The following is a 19,441-nucleotide window of genomic DNA, read 5'->3' as shown; positions in this document are numbered from 1 at the left end:
TGCAAAGCAAATTAGTCCACTTGTACATTCCATGAACCAGTTTTTAAAAATGTGTAAAGAATTGAAAAAATATTTAAAGACATTTTAATATCAATTTGTTCACTAAAGATGTCTCATCTTTTTCCTAACAATAAAATATCAACATTTTTTCAATTCTAATCTTCATATTGATCTGAATATGACTTAAATGTATTCTAAACACAAATTTTTAAAACATACAAGAAATAAAATATTAATCACTGTGATGATTATCCTGCTTGTCCATGTATTTTTAAATACCATGATAATTACATATATTCTGTTACTATTAAATGATTGGTAAATTTTTAGGTAGTTTATCTTTTGTGTTGTTGCTCTTACATGTTCTTAATCATTGCTGGTTATCTAGATGAGAGTTTTCAATATTTTCTTGGATTCTTATACTGATTGTAGTAGTTTTTAAATTAATATTTTGATGACTAACAGCTGCATGATCTTGGTCAGTTCATCATGTGGACTGTTCTTACAGTAGTCTTACTGTATGTTGTGCTCATGTACACATTATTTAAAGCAAACTATCTAATGAGGTTTTTACCCCTCAACAATTTGCACAGTGCTTACCATGCAGGGGATATTTTACAATATTTAATTAGTTCATCAGTTTATGGGGCTGCGGATTTAGCTCAGCAGCACAGCACCTGCCTGGCAAGCACAAGGTCATGAGTTTGATTCCTGGTACCAGAAGAAAAACAAAAACAAAAACATGACTTTATTCATTGTATATAGAGAAAGTTCGAATGGTTCTGACTTAATGATGGTTCGACCTTATGAGGCTGAGAATGCGTGCAATGAATATGATATTCCAAGGTTTGATCTTTCCCTATACTAGGGGTATTTTCATGTGATTCTGGACAAAGGCACTGAGCAGCAGCTCCAGTCAGCCACATGATCATGAGACTACACCACTGATTCTCTATGCTGCGCTGTGTTGCTAATCTGTGATATTCAGAAGTTTAGGTACATTAAATGCTTTATTAGTACATGTGCTGCCAAAGTAAGCACATTAAATGCTTCCTCGATTTACAATATTTTCAACTAATGAGCGGCTTATCAGGATGTAATGTTAGTGTAATTCAAGGAGCATCTGTACTTCTTTGTTGCCACATATTAAGCTAGAAACCATAGAAGACACATATCATTCATATTATTCCTCCAGAGGATGATCAAGTACTTACATCAAGGATAGAATGAAAATAAAGTAATTTTGAAAGGTCCATTATTTTCAATATGAAGATCTTTTTCTCCATTGTGACATAGTGATTCAAAATGTAGTCCATAGGGCCAAAAGACCGTGGGTTACTCAAATCTCAGGTTGCCACTTAATTGATCTGGATCTGGGCAAAGTGTTTATTCTTGATAGATCTCAGTTTTCGCATGTATGATATGGCCATAGTAACAGCATCTATGACAAAGGATTAAATGTGTTGATGGCTATGAATAATTAAGATAATTATTTGCATAACACAAGAACAAGAAGGGAAAAATAAAAGGCAATATAACTTTAAATTAGGCACTGTGAAACTTGAGGCATCATTGTTCAATATTTATTTCTTTAGTAAATGACACAGATGAGATTGGAGAATTAAATGATATCAATATTACAACTCCGTCAAAGTCCAGCTGGCATCTCTCAAATCTCAGTGCAACTACCAAGTACAAGTTCTACTTGAGGGCTTGTACTTCAAAAGGCTGTGGGAAACCAGTCACTGAGGAAAGTGCCACCTTAGGAGAAGGGAGTAAGTACTTGAGCCTTCTGCATGTTTTAAACAACTGCCCTGAAAGGAATTCTCCATGCTACTGACTGTGAATTAGAAATGGTTATGATTCAAATCTGTCTGACCTTCTGTTTTCCGCTGACATAGGTACAAAATTTATTAACCTTGTTTGTAAAGTTCACGTTGACTAAATTTGTAGATTTCTGAACAATACCAAACCCCATAGTTTAATACACACAGGGTCAGGTATTGTAATTCTTCTTAATTGCAATAGGGCAAATAGGGCATAAAGTGATTGAAAAGGTTAGTAGGGAGGCACTTTGCTTTGTAAAATGTTTCCATAAAGAAAAACATTTACCTTTTGTCTTGATAAACATTTCACAGAGCAGATCTCATATAGCTCATTTTCCTGCCTTAATTTATGTGTACATTCGTTCATATGTCAGTTTTATTTTACTGCCTGGGGGGTTAATGCCAAATAATATGCTTGGAAATAGCCTATGAATCTATGGTGTCACTTACAGTACACTCTCCTAATCCAATTACACTTTTCTGTCTTGTCCTACCTTATAGTCATTTTCTTTCCCAAATTATTTCTCCAGTTATTATTTTAGCAGTGTTCTTGCTAAGCTTTCTGTAATTCTATAATGTATCAGCAAAGAAATAGCAAGGTAGAATTTTAAAAAGGAAGTAGATGAGAAGAGCTAATGTATAGACTAATGAATTCAAAAGGACAGGGTTTGGAAGTTTCTGGGTGGTCAAACATAGGCTTGGGGAAGGAGAAGGAAATGGGAAATAGAAGGGACATAGAATCATTTATTAAATGATTAAATTTATTTATTAAATGAAATCATTTGTTAAATGATTACATGGTAAATAGGATGTTCTGAAGCATGTATATGGTAACATAGAAAAACAACACACTTAATGGAAGAAATAGCAGGAAGAAGAAAAATAGTAAAGACGTCAGTTAAATTATCTGTAATTTATTACAGATGTGCCTTATAATAGGTGTTTGTAAATCAGTGCTTTTGCCCATGAATTATTATTCCGATATTTACAGTCCCACTTTTCCTGCCATACCCAGGCTCTTTTAATACTTAAACTCCCTTCTGGAGGAACAGTAGGCGTGTTCAGTTAACACCCCAGGAAACACTTAGGTTCTTTTCAATGGTAAATCAGACAAGTGAAAGGGGGATCTCATTTATCTAATCATGAGAGTTAAGCTTCAAGAAGGTGGCTGAAAATTTTTGGAAACTAAAGGTTATTATTTTTCAAAGATTTAAACCCAGGGACATCAAGTACTCAATTTAGAGAAGTCAGAAGAGTAGTCATCTAGGTATACAGCTTCCTTGTTTTCTATAAACAGATTTGAAGGCCCAGAGCTGTGTTTATTTTAATAAAGGCAAGATCATAATATTCCTGATAAATGCCCATCTTATTCTTGCCAATTGCAGGATATAAGAGCAAGATATTCACCAAATTACCTTACAGATATTACGTGCTGCAGTTTATATATTGGAAAACTAGGGCCTGGATGCATTAAAATTAGACAAATTATGTTTTGAAGGATTGAAATGTCTTTTGTGTAATATATAACTGTGATGCTTCATCTTTTATGCAAACTAAAGATGTCACTAATACATTTTGGAGTCTTAAAATAGATATCTTCATTGTCTGTCAGAAATTTTAAAATGTTCCTTACTAGTGTGTTTGTGTTCTTTTTCAGGAATCTGCATGTTCAGTAATCCAGCTACTGCCCCCTTCCCAGTTGACACTGATTTCTCTTCTATAGACATAACTTGCCATATTTGCAGGGAAATATTTGTATTATCTTTTCCCACTGGATTTTGACATGGTCTTTGAAAAAATATATTTCCACTGCAGAGATACATTTTGATATCACTAAGCACTCTAGAGATTATCACTTTTATGCAATTTTGAATCTACCACTAAGCAAACCTTTCTTCTTGTATCTGCCTAGATAACACATTTCAGGATTATTTCACATTGATTCACAATGGAGAATTTAACACACATGTATTATTTTATGATTGTTTTCTGGCTGTTTCTTCAATTTTCAGGAGATTGTCATTCAGTAGTCCAAGACGGGAGAAAGGATAGAGTTCATTAGAAATATTATTTTGTGTCATTGGTGATGTGAATAAATCACTTTGCTTTTGTTCCCCAAAAGCTTGCATTGCTTAACATTATACTAATATTTCTGTTTTCAAAGTCAAAATTAATTGCATGCCTTTTCAATGGTGATCAGATTTAAAGGCTTTGCTCAACATTATAACTGGAGTTATGTCTTTCCTGGTGCCATTTTTAATGAAGCTCCTTTGTTATTCAGTAACTATGCAATCAATTTTTATTTTATGATAAAAAGTTATATCCAAGTATATATGTTACCATATACCCACTTAAAACAATTTTGTATCTCCTCATATTCTTAGGAACTTATATTTATTTCATGTATGAATTGTTAAATATTACTGTTTTCATTTACTATACAGAGTTTATTCTTATTGCACATATGAATCAAATTAAAAATAGCTTACATACTCTTTGCAGGATCAAAAACTGATATATATTTAGTGCCATTATCATCTGTCATATAAAATTCTACAGTTATATTGATGTTTTGATAATTTCTTTGGAAAAGTGTCAATTTCTTACATCACTTTCAAAATGTCAGTGAAATCATTCCATTTGAATGTAGCTATAAACCTGCATTTTAATATATTTTGTTTTACAAATTTAAAATACTTATTATATGACCATATCATGATATTATTCCATAGAATTTATGGAGAGAGCCAAGATGAAATATATAAATACAAATAATATATAAATACAAATAAGAAAAGAATATATAAATACAAATAATATATACTTTTTAATATATACTTATGATAATATATACATCTGGCTAAAATTATACTATTACATATTCTAAGCCCAAGTGGCTACATCCAATTTTTTACTAACAAAAATTATATATTTAATTTTTTAAAAGTCTGTGTCTGGTTTTAAACCATTCACATGACCAGGCAGATTTATAGTAGCACTTCATTCATGTCTTAAGTGGCCATGAATTGAAGTCATTTCATGCATTCATTTTCAGTATATTAAGAGAGAAAACCTTGAGATGATAATTTCTTGATCTCCTGATAATTCAGGAGCTATTAAAATGCAAAAATGATTTTTTTCCATCTCAAATAACAGTAATTTTCTTAATCTTTCATGACCTGCCTTTCAATAACCACAATTCATATGAATTAACTGTGTACCTTTCGTAGGTAAAGGTATCAGGAAGATATCAGAAGGAGTAAATCTTACTCAAAAGATTCACCCAGTAGAGGTATTTGAGCCGGGAGCGGAACATATAGTTCGCCTAATGACTAAGAATTGGGGTGATAACGATAGCATTTTTCAAGATGTAATTGAGACAAGAGGGAGAGGTGAGAAATGAGATTGTATTTGGGGTAGTCTTAGATAATACTTCTGTGCAAGTGGATTAATTTTATATATATATCAAACATTAAAGATAAGAATATTGAGCATATTAGCTATAATCATCATAGTTTCAACTCTTTTGGGAAAGAATTGTAAAATCGTCAAAAGGAAAAATGTTTCATAATGCTACGACTTATCTCGTAATGACTTTACAAGAATAATTGCCTCGAAATATATCTTGCTAATTAACATGTTTTAATAACAAAAACTAAAACAAATAGACAAACCATGCAATTGAAACACAAAAAGCTGCATGGTGATCTATGCATAACCCAGGCAGCTTGTGCTTCTGCTTGCTCCCTGCTATTCTGCACTTGATGCCATTCACCTTCTCTATCCCTTTTGGGTCTCATACTAAGAATCCAATGCAACTTTAAGGTCCTTTCTTAATCAAGGAAAAATGATTTCCTAGTGTTCTCCTAATAAGATATCCTTCAGATCACTTTTTCTCTAGGAACATTGAGAGGAGAAATAAAATAGATGCTATTTTGTTTTCTTAGTAATAATGTCTGCTTTTCCCAAAATAACATAATGACAAAGATTTTCTAGTATTTAGTTTTGTGACTTCTCTTTATACAACAGAGTATGCTGGTTTATATGATGACATCTCCACTCAAGGCTGGTTTATTGGACTGATGTGCGCCATTGCACTTCTTACACTAATATTGTTAACTGTTTGCTTTGTGAAGAGGAACAAAGGAGGAAAGTATTCAGGTAAAACAGTTATTACTTATCAAATAGTAATTTCTAGGAGTACTCTTCAAAGTTTTCATTTTTTTTAATTGCAACTGAAGCCAAATTTATATTAGCAATTGAGATATATAATAACGTAGATGGAAAATAGTATTGCTAATTTAACTTATCAGAGGCATATAGATGATCTATAATCACAGTGAAGAACCTTTGGAGACCAAGTGCCCAATTGCAACCTGAAATCCACTTATGTATCACAAAGTACCAACACTGCAATTAAATCAAAATACTGAGATCTTAGTTTAGAAAAAGCAACTCATACATTAACACTTTTGTATTAAAAGAAAATCAATAACACGTGTGTCATAGGTTTGCCACCATTATCTATAACATTATCTTGAACTGAATGCTTGTTTTCTCATTTCTAGTACTTAACAACACAGGGACATGGTTTGTAATATTTCTAACTTTCTGCTTTCCATCCTTAAAATATCACAGATACTGAGATCTACTCTTTAATGGTACATATTTTAACATCTTAAAAAGAAGGGAGCCATCTATAGCACATTTCTATATACATAGAAGGCTTGGGATAGTTTTTAGCAATATACTCTAGTACCACTGTCTCCCATTTCAACCACTGCAAGGATGCATTTTTTTTTTCATTATGACAGCATGGATTAGATATACTACCTCTTTGATTAATGGTATATTAAATATAAGTAAACAAATATGAATATGAACATAAAGTAGAAATAAAAACATCCTAGTTGTTAACACTTTTATTTTAATTAAATTCAGCATCCAAATTTATTTTGTCTCTTTCAGATATAGATATGTACATATATCTATCTATATAATTATATTACATTTTTTGTATATATATGTATAATTTTCCTTAGTATTCACAGTGTTCTTATGTGAAGAGAAAGATTTATTTAGATGCCACTTCTATGAGTTTGGTGACATTCAGATTAGTGAGGGTTTTTTTATTGACTTGAGGTTCTTCCAGTAAGTATTTATTGAGAATTTATCAAGTACTCGGAGGTAACAAATGCATGATTCCTAAGCTTTTGCATAAAGTTACATGGATAATTTATGCAGTTACACATTTTACTTTTTCCTATAGTGTCTGAATTGTTATGTATTATTTTCTCAATGACTAATAAATACTCAAGATAAATCATTAGAAGGTTTAAGAAAATTGAGCATTCCCCTTTGAGTATTCTCAACTAATAACCATTTCTGAAGTACAGACCCATCCATTTTCTAAAGAACTTCCTCAAATCATATCCTTAAATGAAAAATAAAGTACCTTTCACATTATTGGGTGACTAAGAGAACCTTCTAGTAAGTCAGAGTGAAAAATGCCACCAGGTTTGGTTTATTTGAATTTTCTGAGAAAAGCAGCAAGTTTTATTGCATTATTTAGAATAAAATCTAAATTGAAAATATTACTACACACATTAACATTCTGAGACAACTTTGAGTAAGACAGTGATGTACAATAATTAAAGGATTGACTCTTATCATTCATGTTAGTTTAATGACATAGACCTAACATGGTAATTTATTTTAAAAAATATTGACTAATTTGGCCATCATTGAGAAACTATCAAAATAGAATCTTTTGATAAGACTTGTTGCCCATGTAATAAAAACATAAATATTTGCTACATGCTGAAAACTAAATAATAAATTAGAACCTCCAAAATAACTTTTCTTATTCATTTAAACACAGACAGAGCATGAAATTTAGTCATAGGAAAACTTGTAACGCTAATATTACACGTATTTTAACAGCACTGCTGAAAATCTCTTTGAAAAGTCTATGTATAATTTTCCCTCTATTTTTTATAGTAAAAGAAAAGGAAGATTTACACCCAGATCCAGAAATTCAATCAGCTAAAGATGAAACATTTGGTGAATACAGGTAAATGTAGCTTCCCACTGAATAATGGATCAAAATATATATTCATCAGGTTTGTTAAATGGACCAAAAATGTTTATTCTTAAAACAATAGTTGAGAGACTATATTGTAATGCTTTATTATGAATACTTTGCATAAATAGGGTTTACTTTAGTGGTAGGAACCAAATTTCTACGTACAGGGTGAACATATTACCCACAGTTTTGGTGGGAAGTAGGTGAATTAGGTTTCTGAAAGTTCTATGTGTAACAAAAGCAGTTCACTTTTACTTATACGATTTAGAGTAACTAAAACATCTTGAAGCCATTATGAATTTGCATTCCACTTAATTTTCATAGCAGACACATATCGTAAGTCTTCTATGTGTACCTACCATGATAAAAAGGTTACAAACACATGAACCTAGTTTGCAGAGGAAAAAAATACATGCAAATAACTGTTATTAATGAATTAGAATAAGATAACATAAACGGGAGCATGTACTTCTGTCTAGAAGGAATTCTGTAAGTATAATCATCCAAAAGGAAATAAGCCAGGGTCGAGAACTGCAGAACATCAAATCTATGACTATAAAAGGTGCCTAAGATAGGAGAACTAGCAAGAGGTCAAGTATGAAGTATGTAGCTCTTGAAGAAATGTTAAAACATCTCTTTCTCAGGTTATATCTCTCTATATTCTTTTATTTCAACAGCCTCTCCATTTCTTAGCTCTTTTTGGTTTGTATGTCATCACATTTTAATCAATTTTTCTGTGTTTGTGGCCAAGAGATTTATTTTAAGATCCTAGTTCATATCAAGTTTATAATAACATGATGCCAAAATCCATATCAAATAAGATATCTGATTGGCCCTCAATGCCTTACTGTTGTGCCCTTCACTGTAACCAAGGATAGTGGGTATTCTGATTAGCTACCTTGAGATAATTGATACATATTTGAATCTCATCATATCTCTTCTTAATCTGTACTTGTTATTTCTTCTACTTAGCACTCTCCTTTTATGGTTTTGTATTTCTTCATGAATGACTTTAAATTCTTTCAAGAATAAAAGAGGAAGACCGAAAGAGACAGAGACAGATAGAAACACAGAGAAATTACTGCATTTTGACCATTACGAATTTTGCATGTTGCTGCTATATTTGTTACGTTGCTTTGTAACAATTATTCCCAATATCTTCAGTAAACACTTATCTCGGAGCTCCGGAGTCAGAAGTCTGGCTATGGCTTAATGGTGCTGTGCCTACAGCTGAGGGTCTCTCAGAGTGTGGCAACAGGCTGTTGGCCAGGACTGTCTTCTCATCTAAAGGTTTGGCTGCAGCAGGATCCTCTTCTTAGTCCAGTTCTGTGGATTCAGGTCCATGCAGACTGTGCAAATAAGGAAATCAGTCTTCACAGAGCAAATATCATTCTTGATTCCATGCTGGGGGAATCTCTCCATAGGGCAGCTTGCCATATGGAGGCTGCCTGTCTTCAGAGTAAGCAGGAGAGGCCATCTTAGCTAGAAACTTTTGTAACTTCTTGTTGACAGTGACATCTATCACTTTTCTTGTGCCCTACAGAAGTGAGTCTGTAAGTCAAGCCCATGATAAAGGAGATGAGGTTATATACAAGGACTCAAATTCCGTAAGGTCAGAATTATTTAGGATCTGTGACAGCTGTCCAAAATATTTTGAAAGAAAATATTAGTTTAGGTTTATAGGAAACAAATTCCAGAGTAAAACTAAATCAGTGCCTTGTCTGAAAAACCCATTTCCCTATACTCTGCTGCTTCTTTAAAAACATAGGTAACATTATCTCCTGCACTATTTTGTGACATCCCTTCATAGTACTTAATGTATCTTCCAATTTCTTGTTCCAAAACTACACATTCATCAGATAAATTATATCCAAGTTATCTCAGGAGACAGTTTTTCAGGATGCTGTGACCTTAAATAACATGAATTCACATCTCTGCAGCTTCTTGTAATATTTTCTTCCTTATTTTATCACTTGTTGCATGTCCCCTCAGTCAATGTTGCATGTTTTGTTTTGTTTTGTGTTATGTTGATTTGTTTTGTTTTTGGAATGTGACATCCTAATTCTGGAGCAAATCATTCTCTCAGTCCAGACAGCTTGGACTATGCTGCTGTAAAAAACACTTACTTCCAAATGTTCTCAAGTTGGGTAACAACACACATTGCTATGATCAACTATTCACTTAGGAGCATCAGGTGCTGTATGAGGATTTGGGTTGCCAGAGCTGTGGAAACCAAACATGAGAAATGAAACATGGTCTCTAAATCTCCCACTTGGAAGTGACATGTGTCCCCTTTTGCTCACTTTTCCTTGGCCAAATCAAGCCACCTGATCATATATAAATAAGAGTAGGAGAAAAACACTGGCTTCTCAGAAAGGTGAGTCTGGACACAATTGATGAACACAACTGATAAATATCACAAATTATTAAATACCCTACATCTTTTAATTTTTTCCCACATTGTTCCTTTTACAGATTTTATAAAAATCATTTTCTTTGATATATAGATTTATAATACTATTTGGTAATTTTTAAAGTCTTGAGCATAAATTTATAAGATTGTATCATTTTATATGTGCATTACTAACTCAGATTTGCTTTTCTTGAAGGATAAAATCCATACCAGAAACATAGTGTACTCACAACATGTACAAATCTGGGTTTGATAACACAATTAAAGAGAGCTCTTTGCAAGCAACAGAATTTGATTGATTAGCCTAAGCAAAAGAAAATGTTGGAAGGATAAGGAAAAAATCTATCAAAAATAAAAACAGCAAGTTAAGACTTGGGGTCTAGGAGCTCCTAAATTCTGTGAAGTAAGGGAAACAATATTGTCTGTCTCAGTCTGTTCGTGCTGCTATTACAAAATAGCATAAACTGCACAGTTGATAAGCAGCAAAAAACTACTTGTCATAGTTCTGGTTGCTGGAAAGTGTGAGATCAAGGTAATGGCAGATTCAGTGTCCGGTTAGAGTTAGCTTTCTTGTTCACAGATAGCGCTTTCTCCTTCCATCCCCATATGGTGGCAGGGGCAAGGTAGTTCTGTCAGCCCTCATTTATTAGGGTACTAATCCCATTCATGAGATTTTCACCCTCGTGACTACTTATGTCTTAAAGACCCTAGCTCTTATTGCTGTGACGTCAGAGCTTAGAAATGCAGCATACGAATGTCAGGAACACACAAACATTTACATAGTGATTCTGTGTATGAGTGTTAATGGCCACATAACCCCCCAAATCTCCCGATTTTAAAGAGAAGCAGAAATATTGTGAATAATTGAATACCATTTATCTATCACTCAAAATGATGTCAGTTGTTTGCAACTTTTTAAACACTTGTTTGCTCATATGTTATTTAAGTTATTTGAGTTCCAGTCTCTTCCATGATGACACTAATGTCCTGAAAATTATGAAACCTATTAGTATTTAAGAACGCTTTATGTGAATATAAATATAAACTTTTGTTAAACTATTTTTTTTTTGGCTTGTTTTCTAGTGATAGTGATGAAAAACCTCTCAAAGGAAGTCTTCGCTCCCTCCATAGGGATATGCAGCCTACAGAAAGTGCTGACAGCTTAGTCCAATACGGGGAGGGAGACCATGGGCTTTTCAATGAAGATGGATCATTTATTGGCGCTTACGCTGGATCGAAGGAGAAGGGATCTGTTGAAAGCAATGGAAGTTCTACAGCAACATTTCCACTCCGGGCATAAACACAACACATGCACATAACATTGATGGCTCACTCCCACTTTTCATATTTATCTGTTCAAAGGAGCAAGAACTTTCATATAGGAATAGAAACGTGTTGGAAGAATGTATCCAGAATGTGATATCCTGAAATTATGTGGACAGTAGCACTGCCCTCAAAAACTAAAACAGCAACCATATCCAGCCTACGTTTTGTTTTTGTTTTCAGGTGCTGCAAATGCAGAATATAAAACAAATCCTGTATTTAGACACACTTCCTCTAAATCCAAAGCACTCATTTGGCGTATTCTGTATCTGCCTGATGTTACTACACAGTGGGTTTGCGTAGATGTTGCCGTGCTGTGGGTTTATCTCTGTATGCACATTTGTATTCAGTCTCTGAACTGTCTGAGTGACTTTGCTTCACCACAGGTTAAAAGATTGTAAGCAAACTGGTTATTTAAAATGTAAAAAGGAATGTGAATGTCTTATTAAAACAGTGCATTGAATATATACAGTCTAAATTTATTATTTAATTTTTTGTAGCAAAAGTCTTAGGCAAGCATTCCACAAGTATTTATTGAGCTTCTAATTGCCCAGAGATATTAAGGTTTAAACAATTACAGCTTTTTAAATTTCAGCAGGAATTTTTAATTTTCATCAGTTATGACATCCACAACAGACTTCTTTGTTTCTTTGACTAACGCAAGCTGCAAAGGGAGTGTTGGGCAAAACGTTATTTTGTGAAGGACAGGAATAAGGTGCCAATGGTCGGATTCTAATCGGTTTGTCCCTTTAATATCTTCCTTTCTAAATTCACTGCTTTTATTTCTTTGTATGTTTATATGATGGTATGCTTGCATATATTTCATGAATGCATTGTACATATGATGTTCATATTTACACAATTTTAAAATATAGATGTGTTTTATTTTGAAGTGTGAGGATAGGCATGACTGTACAGCTGAAGTTAATCATTCCATGGTTTCAAACAATAACATAAGGTTACAAACCTGAAGGCTGTATAAAGCATTTGGATTTTGTTCTTATATTGCTTTTATTAAACAATAGCAAAATAAAATATCATATAAATATTGAGGGAAATGTTTTCATATTTTTCAAAATAAGTTTTTGTTATTGAATGTATCCCTACCCCAGCCATAATAAAGGAATGTGTTTCTAATAGCAATTCCTATGGATATGTTTGTCTCTATCACACTTTAAATGTATTTATGGTAAATGTCTTTTGTTTTCTATGTTTTCCTTGTGTAAAAGTTGGTATAAATTCAGGGAATTTATTTCCTGGCATGTGAGCTACTAATGCTTTTAAAATGGCAAATGAGAATATTTTAGAAATGGTATAAAGAACTGTGCATATATATCAGTAAAATTAGTATTTAACTTCTCACTTTATGGAAACAGTTTTTAACCTTACCCTGAAACTATTAATTATGCTTATGAAATTGATTCACAGATCTTACTTTAGTCTTTGAACTGTAATTAATGATGTATATTGTTAAACCCTCAACTTTGATTTATGTGATCCATTATATCTCTTGGGGACCAAACTTGGGGACATTTATAATGGTCCACGTAGTAATGCACATAGGATATCTAGTTGTCCTTTTGAACTTTATGTATCCTCTAAGATGCATAGGCAGCAAAAGTATGTCTTATTCCAAAACACACTTCATGGGCTCATAGTTTGCCTACCCTCCAGTAAGTAAAGAGTCCTTCACCTGCATGAGTGTAAGGATCCATGCCTGCGTCAGTGCAATTTGAACTCCATCTCCATCTGATTTCTGACACAGATTTTCCGGAAGAAGAATTGTCACATGTTGATATATCTGGGAGTAATTTGTGATTGTCAGCTACTGAAGAGGTGAAGGTGAGGGCTTTCAGGTTTAATTTTGCTATCATTCTACTTCCTCATCTTTGTCACAGCCAAAAAATGATCTTAAGAAGGTCATGCAAGCTAGAAATCATTTCTAAAAACTAGATTGTATATTCTTTATAAATTTAATCATTTCTAAGTTAGAAGTTAACACAATCACTGAAATGTTTGATCTTTGTAAACTTCAATGTTCTCCTTTAGCTGCCTGGGAAGCAAGGGTATTGTAGTCATAGCTACAGGGTAGTCAAAACTTATGAACATAAAAAAATGAGGCTAAATTACAACTAACTTTTGCTATTATTCTTTGGTCTCTTTCCTCAATACTACTTAACTTCTCTTGAGAATCTTCAGCACAGCAGGAATAGTCCATGGCTTCTTTTTTATTTTAATTGTGAAATTATGTTACTTGTGTATTTTATAAAAAAATCCAAGTAGTTTGAGATGAATTTTATTATTTCCACTTAAGAAATAAGAAACAAAATCTATGGTGTTCAATGAATATAAATGGGCAAGAATTATTTGCAAAATCCCACTGAGTGATAAACAGTAGCAAATTTTCAGAACCTTTTTTTTTCTTAACCAGCTTTGCAATAACGTTCTGGAGCCTACTCCATATGTTATTTATTGTCATAGATTGTATGTAACTTCAAGGACTGTGGACGGGGATCAGTTCATGCAAGATGGTCTATGGGTCAGGAAAGTCCAAGTTCTCTTCCTGGTTCCAGCACTGAAGTTTGTACATAAACCTTAGGGACGTTGCTTAACAACTTTGCTTCAAACTCTCTCATCTATAAAGTGCTTATAAATCTTTGTCACAGGGTGTTCTTTTTTATGAAGAAAAATTTGCAAATGATAAAACTAAGATGCCTTCTAACTTCATAAACAAATCTGTAATTGAATTATGTATCTAAACTCACCCCCACACACCAACCTAACCTTTTGCCTGTGAGCACATAAGTATATTTTTATAGAAAAACATCTACAGAAAAAAAATTAAATCTACTGTTCGCTGAGCAGTATGATTTGCACATGCCACTGAAAATAATCAAAAGAAAATGAAGCAGGGTCTTTGCTATACAAAAGTGTTTTCCACTCATTTTGCATGCATATTTATAAGAGAATGTGAATTTGGTGAATTTATTCTATTGGTAGAAAGGCATCTGATATTTTAGATGTATCCATATTTATAAAAATGTAGAGCACAATGGAATTATGCTGGAAGTCTCGAATAATATTTTTTCCTATTTTATACTCATGGAAGAGATAAGCTGAAGAGAGGAGGACAATAATGAGAAATGTTGGTGTGTTTTCTAAGCAATTAAACATAATTGCCAATTTAAATCTTAAAATGTTTACATGCCATTATGATACAATTCTTGTCGAATTTTACTTTGGTTCTAATAGGCTTGGGTTTGTAATGGGATTGTGGTAGTATGTAGCCTAGTGTTCGTATAGTGAAATTAGTAGGGTTGAGCCACAGCTTACTTTGTTTTGTATCCTAAACTGTTTTATTACATCATCAAAAGTGGTAAAATACAGCAGGTTCACCTGATTACCTTTTTTATTCACTTAGAGTAATATTCATAGTAGAACTTTATTAAATGTGTTTGTATTGAAAGTGGTGTTTGTATTATGTTTATGAATATGTATCATTGAAAAATATTTTCATTACACATGAAATTCAGCTTTCCAAATAAAAGTTCAACTTCATGTACTCTAAAAATGTTTGTATTCTTTCTGTCCATTTAAGAAGAATTGTAATTTCTATATCAACTTTAACACCAGTTGCTCCAGATTCTGGAATACCTATAAATGAAGTAAAAATAATGACATATAAATGAATTATAAATAAAATATTTTTATTTGGCCTACTGTAGTTGCAAATATAGTACTTGATATCATCAAGATCTTTAAAATATAACACAACAATGAAGTTTATAGTTATGATAAGTATCAACCCGAAGATAAATATATATAGTCATCCCTTACTATATCATGGTTCACTTATTGCAGCTTCATTGAATCATGGGTTTTAAAAAATACATATATCTAATTCTGTATCATGGAGTTTTCTCTATATCACAGTGTTTTGCGGTATATAGGTATTTATATAACATTTATGATTTTAATTATTTTTGCCTAAAAACTTAAAACAATATAAAAATGTTAATTCAATCATATTGAAGGAATGTTAAATCAAAATAAAATACACTATATACTTCATCAGAGGACGAATACCATCCTATACACAATGGAAATACAGTACACCACTACCGCTTGTGCAAATTTGCCAGTGTTAGATTGTACAGGGAACACTATCAGCTGAAGGAATGTGAGGTGACCAACCACAGCACTGTGTCCTGTATTCTGGGTGCTGATTGGTTCAGTGACCATAGTATCGGTCTGTTTGCTCTCCCACACTGTGCCCATATGTTCAGCATCTCTCCTTGTCCACTTCACAAGTACTCATAGGGAATTTTACATGTTGTTAAAATTGCGTAGGTTTAAGAGTGCAGAATGTGTTTAAGAGCATATGAAGTGTTTATAAGAGTACGGGAAAGGTTAATAAGAGAGTTGGAGAGGTTTATAGGAGTGTGGGAGGGGTTTAGAAAGCCTTAAAATATATATAAAAAATAAAATGAATATAACACTGCTACTTCATGGATTTTCACCTACTGCAGGGGTCTCTGGAAAGTAACTCCCACAATAGGTGAGGGATCACTGTATTCCCTAATTATTTTTCAGAAAAATGTAGAAATGTTTCAAGAAAATGTCTAATATGTTACATTTTCACATATATCTAGCGGATCATTTTGACTTAAAGTTTTAGAATTTGGATACCCTGTTTGCCTTAACAGATAAACTAGTGAAAATTGTTATTTTAAAACACTTTATAGTAAGGACCATACATACATGATCACATTTATTCTGCAAACATCTTTTTTTGGTTTGTAGAATAATTGTGTGCATAATTAAGTAAATTAGAAAGTGTAGCCACTATGAGCTAGGACTTAAATTAAACCCTAGGGTATCTAGTTCCAAAACTAAGGCTAATAATCATTATGATAGTATAATTTTTCCTTTTCCAATTCCTTCACATCCCCTTAAAAATGTTAAACAAAAATGTTTTTGTTTAATGTTGACATTGATCATGTCTACAACTTTTTGATCTAAGATGGGACAAGATACAATATAGGGGAAAAATAATTTATTGTATAAAACCACTAAAAGTATGCAGCCTAAAAAGTGATAATTTTTTTTTTTTTTTTGGTTTTTCTCCGGTACTGGGAACCGAACTCATGACCTTGCTCTTGCCAGGCAGGTGCTTTTTGCCGCTGAGCTAAATCCCCAGCCCCAAAAGTGATAATTTAGAAAAATTGTTTTTATATGATTTTTAAAATGTCATAATTCCACCCACAATTTTGAGAAATAGAACTTTGTTAGCAGAAGTAGCTTCAATAGTACTGTAGCTGTCCCAAATGTTTTTAATTTGGTATTTGTGTTTCCTTATCAAAACCCAAAAACCTAAAACAGGACCTTTTCCTCTTTTAGTATTCTCATTTTTAAACCCTAAAGTAGAATAAAGCAGTGGATTTTAAGCCAAGTATCCTCGAATTCATGACATCTCACTTATGGAAAGGATCTATTGCCAAAAGAAATTAGATTTATGTCAGATAAACATAAGTGCAAGCTTTTCAAAAACCTTTAGTATATGGTCAGAAATGTGTTAATACAATGAGGTTTTCCTTGTATTTATAACATGGTATGAGGTGGTATCTTACACTTTATGCAAAAACAGAGAAAGTCTAAGAAATGAAAATTCTCAGATGTTATCTGAAAGAAATAATATTACACTATCATTCAGTTACATAAGTTCCTTTAACATATGGAGCAGAATGTTTACTAATGGGTCTATTTGTAGCAGGATGAAAAAAAATCTAAAATTTGCCACAGCTATCATCAATAGACTTTTCCAAAAGATTTTTCTCAAATCACTGATTCTGTAAAAAAAAAAAAAAAATTATCGAAATATTTTGGAAATACTGGTAAATTGGTACATTACAAACTGCCAGGAGAACATAGAGTCTGATCCTGATAGACCTCAGAGTTATTTGCAGACTCAACCTTAGGGCTCCTCTCCAGTTTATCACCTTCCTAAGATTTGACTTCCATCCAAGCTTCAATTTCTGTATCCAGACAGGTGACTTCAAGTTGCTTTACCTCGGTACTCTTCTGATATCTGAGGTTTTAACATATGACTTTCTATTTGATGTTTTCTGATGTCTGAAACATATGCTTAACTCAGTTTTGTAAAAATGAATGCATAATTTTCCTTTTAGCTATTTCCTACCATCCACTGCATTGTTCAGTGAGGGATAACATTTTCTATTCAGTTAGTCAACACTTGATCTCAGGTACCAGCTTCTGTATGACACTTCTCAACTCTCATGCCTGACCCATTAAAAGAGCCTGTTGTTACCTTGTCGTGTATCTCCTGGCTTTGTAACCCAGCACTGTAACCTATTAGGCTGGACTGCTTTTTGAGGAAATAGAGGATATGGTACTAGGGATTGAATCCAGAGCCTTCCCACTGAGCTATTATCTTGGTTACTTTTCTTTTGTTGCTGAGGCAAAATACTCAATTCCCAAAATGAAGGAAGGAAAGGTTTATTTAGTTTACAGTTTGTGGAGGTTTCAGTCCATACATGGCTGGCTCCAAGGCAGAATGGCACATGGCAGAGGGCAACAGTTCATGGTGGTGGAACAGCAAAGCAACAAGAGCAAAGGGGAGGAGTGACAGAGAAGAGCAAGCCTCTTTCCCTCCCTTATATTGTAGGCAGGCTACCACCACCCAGGGGTGTGCAGCACTCACGTAATCTCCACGACCTCCTCTTGCACAGGCTCAGGATGATACAAAGTAAGGACCCTGGCTCCTGCTCAGTCTCATAGTTAACCTTCTAAACTTCTGAAATTGACACAATGAACAACATCCCAGAAGGATAAGGGCATGTCCTTTTCACCCCAAGATGCAGAACTGCTGAGTCACTTAGCCAAACCTCGCCGATCCTCAAGATGACACAATGTATCAACCATAACAACTGCATTCCCAGGGATTTCTCTAGTTTTTATTTTGAGATAAGATCTCTGGCTAAGCTTCTGTGGCCCAGGCTGAGCTCTAATTTATGATCTTTTTGCCGCATCCTTGTACAGTGCTGTGATTATAGGTATGCACCAACATGCTGCGGCTCCCTAGATCACTTTTATGCTAATTTCTTTTTCTGTGTACACCTCTGATCTTTTTTTAAATTTTTTTTTATCTTACTGGGCAAATTGATTTTTAAACCATTCATGCAGTTTATAAACTATGAACAAGGTCAAAAGAATGTCTGTTTTATTTCTTTTAATATGAGAAAAAAATCATGAAACTTTCAGTGTTCCACATGAGCAAATTTTTCCCAATTTTTCTTGGTCTCTTACTCCGAGTCCTAATGACTAAGTTCAGTGTTTCTTGGGCTCTGCTTTAGATCTTCCAGGACTCGTTTGCCTTGGGGCAGCCCACACTGGAATAAGCAGCTCTACATGGATGATGAGGACTATGACTAACTAACCTCAGTGCCTATGACAGACCCTTGCCTGGATCTCTTGTATTAATTAACACAAGGGCATGAGATGTTGTGCACCTCTGCTGAGTGCCCATTTATACTCAGCCTAGAGGTTTGGAAAAAATTAATACCTTGTCAAGCAAATATTTATTTATCCAATGGGAAAAGAGACCTGGTGGGTACATTTGAACATTCTTCCATTTTCTCCTTCCTGCTACTCCCTTCCCTTACAAAGGAAGGCCCCAAGGGATAAAGCTGCCATTTGTATTTAACAGCAGAATTGGTTCTCCAGTCCTTGCTGTCTTACCTTTTCCCTCATGCTTCCTCCACAGGACTGCACTCT

General features: G+C 33.6%; 1 protein-coding gene across 8 annotated transcripts in view; it reads left to right on the top strand.

The window, feature by feature from the left end:
- Chl1 (cell adhesion molecule L1-like) overlaps nucleotides 1-15,218 on the top strand; it is a 194,421-nt gene extending 179,203 nt beyond the window's left edge. For 7 of the 8 annotated variants that reach the window (XM_005383759.2, XM_005383757.2, XM_013513790.1 and 4 more), the window contains 5 exons: nucleotides 1,596-1,775; nucleotides 5,057-5,218; nucleotides 5,856-5,987; nucleotides 7,827-7,899; nucleotides 11,408-15,218. In XM_005383759.2, the coding sequence (XP_005383816.1) occupies nucleotides 1,596-1,775; nucleotides 5,057-5,218; nucleotides 5,856-5,987; nucleotides 7,827-7,899; nucleotides 11,408-11,624 (764 nt within the window). In that variant the 3' untranslated portion in view covers nucleotides 11,625-15,218. The remainder of the gene's footprint in view (nucleotides 1-1,595; nucleotides 1,776-5,056; nucleotides 5,219-5,855; nucleotides 5,988-7,826; nucleotides 7,900-11,407) is intronic. The other variant, XM_005383760.2, reaches the window with a different exon arrangement.
- The last annotated feature ends 4,223 nt before the right edge of the window (nucleotides 15,219-19,441 follow it).

The sequence above is a fragment of the Chinchilla lanigera genome, unplaced genomic scaffold (genome assembly GCF_000276665.1).
Source record: "Chinchilla lanigera isolate Chin_1 unplaced genomic scaffold, ChiLan1.0 scaffold00020, whole genome shotgun sequence".
Classification (NCBI taxonomy): domain Eukaryota; kingdom Metazoa; phylum Chordata; class Mammalia; order Rodentia; family Chinchillidae; genus Chinchilla; species Chinchilla lanigera.
This window is presented reverse-complemented; position numbering and strand designations above follow the sequence as displayed.